Source organism: Carassius carassius, chromosome 26, assembly GCF_963082965.1.
Source record: "Carassius carassius chromosome 26, fCarCar2.1, whole genome shotgun sequence".
NCBI classification, from domain to species: Eukaryota; Metazoa; Chordata; class Actinopteri; order Cypriniformes; family Cyprinidae; genus Carassius; species Carassius carassius.
The window spans coordinates 1,646,910-1,660,637 of NC_081780.1; the positions used below are offsets into that span (position 1 = coordinate 1,646,910).

Here is a 13,728-nt window from a genome sequence, read left to right on the forward strand (position 1 = left end):
CGGTTGTGGATGATATGACGACAACATCTTATCCACCGCGGCCTCGGGGTCTGAGGACTTTGCGGCTGACGCTAGCCCTCTCCCTCCTAGTGGACAGGAGAAGCGTGTTTCCCCCTCCTACAGGGAGCTGTTGGACATGGTCTCTCGGGCGGTGGGTAAACTGGAACTGGATTGGGAGGTTGAGAAGGCCCAGGCCCAACCTTCATCTAAGCTGGATGACCGTTTTCTAACTAGTCGTACACCTGCGCAGCCCCAAAGGCCCTTGCCTTTTTTCCCGGACCTCCACCAGGAGGTTTCGAGGTCCTGGAAACAGCCGTACTCGGTGCGCATCACTAACGATGCGGCTGCGGATTTCACCACCATTTCTGACATGGCGAACCATGGCTATGCAGCGATGCCTCCGGTGGAAGAGGCTCTCGCCGAACATCTCGAGCCTAATTCGGCCACGGCATGGAAGTCTCGTCCCCTTCTTCCTTCTAAGGCGCGTCGAGTCACGTCCAGCCTTGTCTGGAAATCCTACATGGCCGCTGGCCAGGCGGCCGCATCGCTCCACTCTATGGCGGTCCTTCAGGCCTACCAAGCGGAGCTCTTAAAGGAACTCGATGAGGGGGAGGGTATCACACCCGAGGCTGTGAAAGAGCTGCGGCGAGCAACGGATTTGGCGCTACGCGCTACCAAACATACTGCTCGAGCAGTGGGCCGTTCTATGGCTGGATTGATTACGGTTGAGCGCCACCTCTGGCTTAATCTCACCGATATCAAGGAAAAGGACAAATCTTTTCTTTTGGACGCCCCTGTTTCTAAGGACTGTTTGTTTGGAGAGGCGGTCACTTCGGTCGTGGATAAATTTAGGGCAGCGAAACAGCAATCAGCCGCCTTCCGCCAGCTGATTCCTCGCAGGCCCAGGGAGATTGAACGGCGGCACCGCCAACGAGTTGCCTCACGAGAAGAGCCTTCACCCATAGGCACCCCCTCGTAAGGATTGGGGTCCTAAGGTTTTTCCACCGGCTTGCCAGCGACAGCAAAAAAAGTTAGACCTGAGCTCAACGGCTAATGCCTCTCGTTCTCGGGCCCCTAATAGCAGCTCCTGATACTCTCGCTGCTTGCCAGGGACTGTGCCCTCCACTAGAGAGCGCTGTTGGACCGTTTTTTCGCATCCAACCCTCTCACTGCAGTCCCCACGCTCAAACATTGACTGTCTCGCCGCACAGGGCGCTTCGAGCAGCATTGGAACGAGTTATCATGTCGAGCGTTCCCTCAGACACTCTGACTCTGCGCAATTCAGCCTTCAGAATCGGAGGGACGGTTCAAGGGTCTGGCAAAGATGGCCCGTTTATGACGGCTCACACAGCCGCCGCTTTTTCGCTAGCGGCAGAGCCCGATGTTCATCTTGTTGGATTAATTCCTGCCGTGGACACGCTTCAGGATGATACACAACGAGACGCAACGACTTTGACGCATGCGCTCTCACCGGTATCTTGTGCTGAATCATCTAAACATTCTGGGCTTATGCACGAATTTCCAGAAGAGTGTTTTAATTCCCTCTCAACAGATAACCTTTATGGGAATAGACTTGGACTCTTGCGCGATGACAGCAAGACTATCTCTCCCGCGCGCTCAGTCTCTCGCGTCATGTGTGCGTCGCTTCAAAGCGGGTTGCACAGTGATGGTGAGCTTGTGCCTCAGACTTTTAAGTCTAATAGCAGCAGCATCCCCTGTAATCCGTCTGGGCTTACTTCATATGTGCCCCTTTCAGTGGTGGATGAAAAGTCGGAACATTTCACCCCGTTGTCTTCCGCATCAGACGATTTCGGTGACACGGAGGTGTGTTATGTCAATAAGACAGTGGATGTCAACCGAATTCCTTCTGGCTGGAGTTCGGCTGGGGATTTGTGCTTCCCGAGAGACTGTCACGACGGACGCGGTTGGGGAGCTGTTTGTCAAGGGCGCCCAGCTCACGGAGTATGGACGGCGACACAATGCAGTTGGCATATAAACAGGTTGGAATTACTGGCGGTTTTTCTAGCTCTCCAGTATTTCTCGAATCTGCTGATCAGCCGTCATGTACTGCTCAGGTCAGACAACATAGCGGTTGTGTCGTATCTGAATCATCAAGGAGGATTACGCTCTCGCCCCCTGTGCAGGCTGGCGAGAAATATTCTTCTTTGGTCTCAGAACAGATTTCTGTCAATCCGAGCGGTTCATGTCCCCGGACGTTTGAACTTCGGAGCGGATTTGCTATCCAGACAGACTCTGGAGCAGGGGGAATTGAGGTTGCACCCCCAAACGGTAAGCCTCTTATGGCAGATATTTGGAGAAGCAAGAGTGGACTTATTCGCGTCGAGCATGACTATGCATTGCCCGCTGTGGTTCTCCCTATGCCCTCCATCGCCCCTGGGCTTGGATGCGTTAGCTCACAATTGGCCCAGAACCAGCTTGTATGCTTTTCCCCCGATTCGTCTAATTCCAGCGGTGTTATCCAGGATATGGCTGGACAGAGTGGAGCAGCTGCTGCTGGTGGCTCTGTGGTGGCCCACACAGCCGTGGTTTGCGGACCTGGTCAGTCTGTTAGCGGGCTCTCCATGGGAGATTCCCCTCAGACAGGATTTACTATTGCAAACACAGGGAATGATTTGGCACCCAAGGCCAGATCTATGGAAGCTGTGGGCGGGCCTCTGAGCGGAGTGAGTTAGTATGTCCCGGTCTTTCTGTTGAAACCACCGAGACTATAATGAATTCTAGAGCAGCTTTTATGAGACGCTTATATGCTTTCAAATGGAAACTGTTTACGGCCTGGTGTGGAATTCGTAATATGGATCCAGTTTACTGCCCAGTGGCTTCAGTACTGGAGTTCCTTCACGACCGTTTCTCTGATGGAGTAACGCCAGCCACTGTGAAAGTTTACATGGCAGCCATTTCAGCTAACCAATATATATATATACATATTACTTGTAAGTAAAATAATCTAATATTTATTTTACTTGTAAAATATTTAATTACCATATGATCTGTAATTATATTTATAATAATATTAAAATATTTATGAATAAATTATATATAGATTTAATAGTAAATGTTAAGTATTTTACATCATTTAAAAATGAAGCAAATTATTTAAGATTTAATCAAATCTATAAGTAACTTGTACTGATAAAATAAATGTCTAATATATATACGTTTACAAAATAACTTATTGGGACAAATGTGCCTAGATGCCATAAATATATCAAATATAAGAGGAAGTATGAACTAGACATGTTTTGTGTTTTTTTTTTTTTTTTTTGTAAATAAGTACAAGTTTAAATGACTGTATGGTGCATTTCATTAGCATTATTGTCATATAAATAAAAAATACAATAAAAACATGTCACAAAGTACATCTTTATCAAAAACACCTGACGTCTCTTATTCCTCGTCTCCTTCAAACTAAAGTCTAATAAATGATTCAGATTTTTTAAAATCTGAAAGCAAGCATCTTTTATATAAACACATTGACTAATAAACACAATATTACACAAGCTGCTGCTCCAGTGAAGATCTGAGTGTGTTTCTCCAGGATCACAGTCAGATCTTCAGCTCTTCACTTTCTTCCGCTTGCCATCTTTCGCTGAAGGCATCTCGGGGTTCACAGGAGGAGCTCCCAGCTTTTTACTTTTCGCTTTCTTCACTTTTTCTTTAATGGCTTGAATGTCTATTTTATTTTCGGCAGTTGCTAACAAAGAGGAGAATAACAAGTAATACATATCAAATGTTTTGCATGCTTATTCAACTGAAATATTCACACATTCAAACAAAATGAATGATAAAATACTAGTAGTGACTAAAGACTTTCATTATGTACATGCATAAAATAAATGCATAATAATTAACATAAGTTGCTATGGATAAAAGCACATGCATACATACATACATGCATGCATTAGTTTCAAAAACACACCAGCTGGTATTTTTATGATGCCACAATATATATAATGAAGGATGAGGTATGTTTCTGGGTGTATATTGTGTTGTGAAGTGTTGAGTTGTACCTGGTTTGCTCTTCTTCACAGCTGGCTTCTCTTTCGGAGGAATGAAAGCTTTCTGCCGCTGCTCTTGTCTCTTGGATAAAGCTTCAGCCTGTTTGGCCTTCAGCCCCGGAAATAAAGCAGAATCCATAATGACGAGGAGACTACCTCCCATCAGTCTCTGCATCTGAGCTCATCAAAACCATCATACCTTAATTTGATTCATCTTCTGGCGTCTCTTCTCGCTCTCGCGCAGGAAGAACTCGCCGGTCGCCAGCTCCTTATCAATCTGTGCACAGGAATATTTCACATGAGCCATGACAACTGTCAAATGTACACATTTTCATTCATATTTTCAGATGCTTGATTACTAAATGTTATTTATATGATTTATATTGAGGTCTGGAGATGTCCTCAAAAATACACTGATTTAATTTAAAAATACGCAAATATATGTATTTAATATAAATTGGAGTTTAAGTATTTTTATTATTATTTTTTAAGTAAATTATGTAATAATATTTAATCATATAAAATCTATACATTGAATCATTTATATCTATCTATCTATCTATACATATATATATAATTTCTAAAATGTATAGTTTTTATATATTTGATTTTCATTCATGAATATAGAAAATATATATTATATAAATAAATATATGTATATAATACATATTTATTCATTTTTAAATATCTGATTATTATTGTCGTTTATATGTCTGAGGATTTCCTCAAAAATACACTAATTTAAAAAAAAAATGCAAGCATATGTATTTAATATAAATTGGACTTTAAGGTTTTTTTTATTAAATAAATGATTTAGTAAATAATGTAATAATATATATGTTATTAGGGCTGTAGGTATCGAATATTTTAGTAATCGAGTATTCTACCAAAAATTCCATCGATTAATCGAGTAATCGGATAAAATTTGTTTTTTTGCTTAATTAAAGTGCAATATTAAAAATAAGACTCCTGGGTCTCTTAAAATGAACAACTAAGTTTCCTTTTTTAGAAAAAAAATATTTGTATTTTTTAAATGCATAGAATGCAATGCATACATCAGAAATGAACATTTAATTAGTACCCATAGTTTCTCTGTCTGTACTTGAACTGTGAACAATGAAAATAAAATTGACAGATGAATTAAGTGCATTTAAGTGCCATTCAGTTGGGGTTTTAAATAAAGCATTTTCTGAGATGCACATTAAACATTAAACACATAAAACATTAATTTAATTTATCTTTTAATTATTGAAAATTAACTTAACTTTTTGGTAAACAAAGGGGATTTACTATAAAAAAAAATAAAACATGGAAGATGTGTTGTGAGATTAAACCTTAAAAAAAAATGTTTGATTTTTTTTCTCATTCTGCTGAACAATAGTCTTTAACAGAACTTTTATTTTGACGGGTTGACGTACCTTTACAGTTCTGTGTATGTGATGTGAAGCTAGTTTTGGTCAAATGCTCATGAAGTGACTGTCAGTGCAGTTCTGGAGATGTTGTTCATGTGTTCACGTCCTCATTTAGTGAGACAGCAGACGCTGAAATCACCGGAGCATCACGCGCGCTTCAGTGTGTTAATAAAGGAAGACGAGCTTCTGCTCCATTCATTAACACAGACATGCAGAACATGCAGGATTCATATTTAAATAGACTGTTCCAGCTTAATATTTACAGATATTAGTCCATATCGTGATTTGATGTAAGTGCAATGACCTATTTTTGATTAATTCATTCAAAATTTGACAAATTCTGTGCCATTCCGCGTTAAACTGTAAATTCCGTTTTTATGACTGGATTCTGTGATTCCCTCCGCGTTTTCTGCATCGCGGAAATCATAGGACCCTAGTTGTGGTGTGCCAGCTCTATCTTGCAATGGACACACGCCACGACGTTCTCTTTACGTTGGCCCGCGTCCTCAAATCAAAACACTGCTGACTCCTTTCGGACTCAGCGCTTGTGTCTCCTTCCGCTTTGTGGGTGACGTAAACGTGTCACATTAAAAAAATCATTGCGAAAGAACCTGACGTGAGATTTAAAATAAATTAAAAGAGGCTTGTAATCGAGTTACTCGAGTTACTCGAAGAATCGTTTCAGCCCTAAATGTTATTGTAATATTTTACTTAATTTATGAATTATTATAATGAATAATTATGAACCATTTCTAATATATATATATATATATATATATATATATATATATATATATATATATATATATATATATAAAATCAATGAATTTTTGATGAACTCCTACCTGTTCAAACGGCACACTTCTAGCCAGTAACTTGATGAGATCCCTGGCTCTGAGGATGGAATAGGGATCAAATGTTTTCTTAGTTGTTTTCACTGTCATACTGCCTTCAATCAGGTCCAGTGTGGCATTGATGAACTACAGTGCAGCAGCACAGATTCAAGGAAGCTAGATCACCTAATTCAAAGAGCTCGTAAACATTTAGAAAACAAAAAAAGAGCACTTTTCATGACACTCACAACCCCTCCAAGAGCTTTCTGCACCAGCGGCCAGCACTCCTTCAGATACGCCTCTCTGTACTTTGGGAAAAGTGTGGCGAAACTGCTCTCCTCCAGCAGACCTTTGGGATTGTCTTCTGGAGTGAACTTGGGCTCCTCCCAGCCATCTGGAACCGTCAGCAGTTCAGTCTCATCTGTTTAAGACAAAAAAAGAAATATCTGAGTTTAATAAGTCATATGTGACCCTGGAGCACAAAAGCAGTCATAAGTAGCACAGGAATATTTGCATGACAAAATTATCTATTTTTCTTTTATGCCAAAAGACATTAGGATATTAAGATCGTGTTCCATGAAGATATTTTGTAAATTTACTAGCGTAAATATATCAAAACTTAATTTTTGATTAGTAATATGTATTGCTAAGAATTCAGTTGGACAGCTTGACTTGGGTGATTTTCTCAGTATTTTGATTTTTTTGTTGCACCCTCAGATTATAGATTTTCAAATAGTTGTATCTCAGCCAAATATTGTTCTACCCTAACGAACCATAAATCAATGGAAAGATATCTATTTAGAAAGTTCATAGAGAATTGCATTTATATGTACCATGTGAATACCATGCTATATGAATATAATAATAATTTAGCAGTCAGGTATGCATTAAAGAAATGCTGCAAACCATGAAAGGCAACAAATACGCAGTAAATTACCTTTTGTGGAAAACGGTCATTTATAAGACGCACAATAACAAAATATGACATCAATGTGGCCAAAACGTTTTTCCATTTTACGGGAACTGCGTTAAATGTAAACATCTTATCTAAAGTCATTAATATGGAACTTGATGACACACGAGATGTCTGTGAGGATTAAAATGCGTTTGTTGCTGGTTTCTAAGTGAAGGTGTACCTGTATTTTTGCTTTTTTCAGTTTTTTATTTGTTGGCGTTTTACTAGTGCTTTCTGAGGGAGCCGCCATTGCTGCTGTTGGAAGTGACGTCAGAAGATGCGTTTGGAGGCTTCTTCTTCTTCTTCTTCTTCTTTGTTTTTAACGGCGGTTGGCAACCAGCTTTTGGTGCATTACCGCCCCCTTCTGCTCCGGAGTGTGAATCAGACAATAGGCTTACAATCTAGTTTCTACATAAAAAAAAAAAAAAAAAAAAAAAAAAAACACTTTCATTCATTACCCAACACACTTACCCATATCCCTATTTTATCTTCATAACCTATTGAACAAACCAGTTTCCCTTAAGAAAGTTAACAATATCCTAACCTGTGCTCTATCACCTATGCTCAACACTCCTTTTAATGTTAAATCCTGCACCCCTATTTCCCTCAAATTATTCCTCATTGTTACTCTCTGTTCCTCATACCTCCTGCATCTTATAATTATGTGCTCCACTGACTCCTCTTCCTGACACCACTCACACAAGCCTGTCTCGTGTTTTCCTATCATTTTCAGTGATCTGTTTAAAGCACCATGCCCCAGCCTTAACCTTGTCACTACAGTTTCCTCTCTCCTGTGCCCACCACCTAACCTATTTATTTTTACACTCTTTTGAATTTGATATAAATGCCTTCCATTCTCCTCTCTGTCCCACCTTTCTTGCCAAATTTGGTTAGTTTTTTCCCAGATGATACTTTTGACCTCTGCTTTACTTATTTTAATTTGCATTTCTATATTTCCCTTCTTTAAAGCCCTCTTTGCCAATTCATCCACCTGCTCATTCCCTTTCACCCCTACATGTGCTGGAACCCACATAAATTGTACCTGTCCTCCTTGATTTGTTATTCTTGTTACTGACTGAAGGACTTCATATAATACATCTTGACGGCTAGAGTGAAAAGACCTTAAACTCTCAAGGACTGAGGATGAATCGGTGCATATCAGAACCTTTTCTTGACTTGTTTTTTCCACCCACCTTAACGCAACTAATACTGCCACCATTTCCACTGTATATACTCCTAAAAAATCAGATGTTCTTCTATTAATTCCTATTCCTTTAGCAGGTATTGCCACCCCATATCCTGTCACTCCTGTCTCAGGTTTCTTAGAACCATCTGTATACACATGTACAAATTCTTTATAATCTTTATTTATAAGGTACTTAAATGCATTTACCAAATCTATCTGATCTTTTCCATCATCCTTCCTTTTTAATTCTAACAAATACCAGTCAATATCAGGCCAAACAAGTAACCACGGAGCCACCATTGGATATACTACAGTAGGGCTCATCTTCATATAAAATACTCCAAATTCTCTTGCTACCTCGTTGCCTATTCTACTAAAATTCTCTCCTTTGTAACTTGCATTCTCCCAGGTCTCCTGCAACACTATTTTTGTGGGGTGGAACTCATTATGACCCTGCAAATTAGCCCAATAATTTGTCATCAGCTGCCTCCTTCTAATTGCTAACGGCATTTCTCCCATTTCTACCTGCAGTGCAGGTACTGGTGAAGTTTTAAAAGCACCACTACACACTCTTAATGCCTGTGCCTGGATCCCATCTAGTTTCTTTAATAGAGATTTGGCTGCTGACCCATAAGCTACACTCCCATAATCCAACACAGATCTAATCAATGCCACATATACTGTTTTTAATGCATAACAACTAGCTCCCCATTGCCTACCTGTCAAACATCTCATTACATTAATTACTTTTTTGCATTTTCCTTCTATTTTCTTTATATGATCTACCCATGTTAACCGTGAATCGAAAATAATCCCCAAAAATTTGAAAGTTCCAACCCTTTCTAATTCTTTCCCATACATATTTAACTTCATCCCTTCCTTAATTTGTTTCTTGGTGAAAAAGACTGTTTGAGTTTTTTCTATTGAAAACTTAAACCCCCAATCATATCCCCACTCCACCACCTCATCAATTGCTCCTTGTACTTTCCTGATTGCATGCTCCATATTCCTTCCCCTTTTCCACAACGCCCCATCATCCGCAAACAGTGACCTCCCTATATCCATTGGTACCTTAGTAAAGACATCATCAATCATGATGATAAAAAGTAGTGGGCTAATCACACTGCCTTGAGGTGTTCCATTGCCCACATCGAACTGACTTGATATGTCTGACCCTATTCGTACTTCAATTTTTCTTCCAAACAAAAAATTCTTTATCCAATTAAAAACTCTTCCACCTAGACCCATCAAGTGCAACTTTATCAACAATCCTTCCTTCCACATCATGTCATACGCTTTTTCTATATCAAAAAACACTGTAATGACTGATTCCTTATTTGCCTGAGCCTTTCTTATTTCATTTTCTAGTCTTATAACCGAATCCATGGTACTCCTCCCTTTCCTAAACCCACTTTGATATTTTGCTAGTTTTCCACTTTTTTCTAGTATATATGATAACCTTTCTGTTATCATCCTTTCCATAATTTTGCATACATTTGATGTTAATGCTATTGGTCTATAACTTGTGGGTTTAGAAGGATCCTTGCCTGGTTTCCTTATTGGAATAACTACTGCTTCTTTCCATGCATTCGGTAATCTTCCCTCCTCCCACACTCTGTTATAAAGGTTCAGCAACTTTAAGAGTGCTTCTTTCCCTAGATGTTTTAGCATGACGTAGCATATCTGATCTTTTCCTGGAGATGTTGGTTTAGCTTTATTTATTGCTCTAATCAACTCTGCCATACTAAAAGGTTCATCAATTGTATCATCAGTTTTTTCCCTCCAGTCTAACACACCAGGATACTGATTCATTGTGTTTTCCTTTCTCATTTTGCATACTTCTGACAAGTTATCTGAACTGTGAATTTTTACAAATGTTTTTGCCATTACCTCTGCCTTATCCTTATTGGAGATTGCTGTACCTTCCTCAGTAATTATAACTGGAATTTCCCTTTCCCTCCTTACTCCACCCATCCTTTTTATCATTCCCCAAACCTCACCAACAGGCGTTGTTCTTCCTATTTCATTGCAAAAGTTCCTCCAACTTGCCCTTTTAGCTTGACGCACTGTTCTTCTCACATTAGCCTGTGCCTTTTTATACAGAATCAAATGCTGCATGTTATGGGTGTTTTTAACTAGTTTAAATGCTCTATTCCTGTTTTTAACAGCTTGACGACATTCTTCTGTCCACCATGGTACCAGTTTTTTATTCCTCCTTTGTTTACTCCTTGGAATAGATCCACCTGCTGCCATAATAATTGCTGATGTTATTTGTTTGTTTGTTTCATCTATATTGCCAGAAAAGTCTATCTTTGATAATGATTCCTCACTTAATTGCTGGAATTTTACCCAATCTGCTCTTCTAAAACCCCATTTTGGTATTCCTTCACCTGGTCTTATTTCCACTCGCTCTCCCACTGAGCATGATACTGGGTAGTGATCGCTGCCCACTGTAGTATCGCTCCAAACATGCCAGTTACTTATTCCAGCCAAGGGATTAGACACTAATGTAATATCCAATGCCGATTCATTTCCTGTTGTTATGTTTATTCTTGTTCCTCTTCCGTCATTCATACACACCAATTCCTTATCATCCATCAAATCTTCTATTACCCTTCCATTTACATCTGTATGTGAGCCCCCCCATATTTTACTGTGAGCATTAAAATCTGCACACCATATTACTTTGTTTCTATTATTTCCTTGTATCCTTAATAACCTATCTACTTCCAACCTTTTGCAAGGATTATAGTAGTTTATTATAACCACTTCCTCCCCTCTTTCCCACACTACTACCTTAATGTATTCTAAATCCTCTCCCTTTTCCAGTACCCTATATGGAACATCTTGTTTAATAAACGTAGCACATCCTCCTCCTCCCCGTCCCCCATTTTCTCTGTCATTTCTTATCCCTATAAATCCATGAATCACAAACTCTAAATTTGGCTTTAACCAAGTTTCCTGGATACACACTACATCTGGATTTATTTTCCTGTCTTTAATGAAATGTTTGAATTCCTGACCATTGGCCAGTAAACTTCTTGCATTCCATTGTAAGATGATAACCATTAATATTAACCAATACATGGTGCTTCCTGGCTTGACTGATTGGTGAGGTTCTCCCTCACTTCTTCCCACGTCAGTCCCACTAGTCCTAAATGATTTACTGCTGCTTTGACAACCAGCTGTATTTTATCATTTTTTGATTTTACTTCAGCTGTACTGTTTATCACTCCTGCAATAAACGTCACCAAGTCCTTTTTATCCACATAAATCTTGTCACTTGTTCTTTGTTGTTGTTCTTCCACCCCCAACTCTGCTTGTTCTATAGTGATATTATTGTGTACTCTTGACACTCTTGCTGCTTCTGCATAAGTGATCCTTCTTTCAACTCTTATTTTCTGGATTTTATTTTCCTGTCTCATCACCTCACATCCTCTATAAGCCACATTATGGCTTCCTCCACAATTACAACATTTTGGTTGCACTCCTGCTCCACACTTTCCGTAGTCATGCTCGCCCCCACATCTAGCACATCTCTTCTTCTCTTTACAGTTATTGGCTATGTGTCCAAACCTCTGACAGTTAAAACACCTCAATGGTTTTGGTACATACATTCTCACTGGGTAGCTCATATAACCTAGGTATACCTTTTTTGGCATATTTCCCCCCTCAAATTCAATCAATACCGTTTCACTATCCTTTTTCACTCCTTCTCTTGTAGTTTTTAATCTTTGTGCAATCACTATTTCCCCCCCTTTAAGATGTCTCTTAAGTTCTTCCATTCCTACATTCATTGGTACCCCTGTGATCACTCCTTTGCATCTTCCACCATTTTGTTCTCCCACCCTCCGTGTGTTTATCACTTTCAGTTTTCCAATCTCTTTTACTTTGATTGCTTTCTCAAATTGATCTTCATTTGCACAATTGACCAACAAATTTCCATCATTTAGGACCTTAGCATATAAGATCTCCCCTATCTTACTTGCCAGATGTTTTGTTAATACAAACGGGTTGATTATCTTCATGTTTTCTTGATCTTTTTCATTGAATCTTATTATGACTATAAAATTCTCATGTATTTCCTTCTCATTTCGCTCATGTTCTTCTTCCTCACTTTCCGAATTCTCATCATTTTCATTCCTTATTCTTTTATTCCCTTTTACCTGACTGACTCTCTTTTTTGAAACCTCTCCCTTCAATATTCCCTCATTTCCTTCTTTCTCTTCACTGTAATCCATTTCCGCCCACCTACCTACGTCTGATCCATTCACGAAGCAGTCGTGCTCAACCGCTCCCAAAACAGTATTTCCAATGTTTTTTGAATTTCCCGCTTTCATTCGATTACTATTTCCTCGATCACGTCCTGCTGATGTCGCCGCCATCCTCCTCCGGATTCCACACTCCAACAAGCGCTCCTCGCTGAACAAACAACTCAAGATGGCCGCTGCACGCACGTGACGGAGGAGGAGCTCACGCTGCTGTCCACCAGCCTGCGTTTGGAGGCAAGCAGGCAAACAGCGCATATACTGCCCCCTGGTGGCGTGGAGAAATGTATTGCATAATTAAAACAAAAAATAGTAATTATATATATATATATACAGTACAGACCAAAAGTTTGGAAACATTACTATTTTTTATGTTTTTGAAAGAAGTTTCTTCTGCTCATCAAGCCTGCATTTATTTGATCAAAAATACAGAAAAAATGTAATATTGTGATATATTATTACAATTTAAAATAATTGTTTTTAAATTTATTATACTTTAAATTATCATTTATTTCTGTGATGCAAAGCTGAATTTTTAGGATCATTATCACATGATCCTTTAGAAATTATTCTAATATGATGATTCATTATCAAAGTTGGAAACAGTTCTGCTGCTTAATATTTCTTCAGAACGTGATACTTTTTTAGGATACTTTGTTGAATAAAAAGTAAAAATAAATAAATAAATAAAGAAGCTATGTTTTTAAAATATAAATATTTAGTAATAACAATATACACTACTGGTCAGTAATTTGGGGTCAGTAATTTTTTCTTCTTTCTTTTTAAAATAAAATCAATACTTTTATTCAGCAAGGATGTGTTAAATTGATAAAAAGTGATAGTAAAGAAAATATATTATTAGAATATTTATTATTAGAAATTTTATTTTTTTTATTTTTATAAATGCAGTTCTTTTTAACCTTTTATTGATCAAATATATTAGACAGCAGAACTGTTTCCAACACTCATAATAAATCAGAATATTAGAATGATTTCTAAATGATCATGTGATAGACTGATGTTACATGTGACACTGAAGGCTGGAGGAATGATGCTGG

At 38.8% G+C, this 13,728-nt stretch overlaps 1 protein-coding gene across 1 annotated transcript; it reads right to left on the reverse strand.

Annotated features, from left to right (window-relative positions):
* Positions 1-3,256: 3,256 nt before the first annotated feature.
* LOC132105356 (KRR1 small subunit processome component homolog) lies at positions 3,257-12,928 on the reverse strand. Its single transcript, XM_059510447.1, has 6 exons — positions 12,658-12,928; positions 6,510-6,682; positions 6,274-6,408; positions 4,216-4,293; positions 4,029-4,125; positions 3,257-3,712 (listed from the first exon to the last, which is right to left on the reverse strand). The coding sequence occupies exons 1-6, from the start codon at positions 12,926-12,928 to the stop codon at positions 3,573-3,575; spliced, it is 894 nt and encodes a 297-aa protein (XP_059366430.1). The 3' UTR covers positions 3,257-3,572.
* Positions 12,929-13,728: the final 800 nt, after the last annotated feature.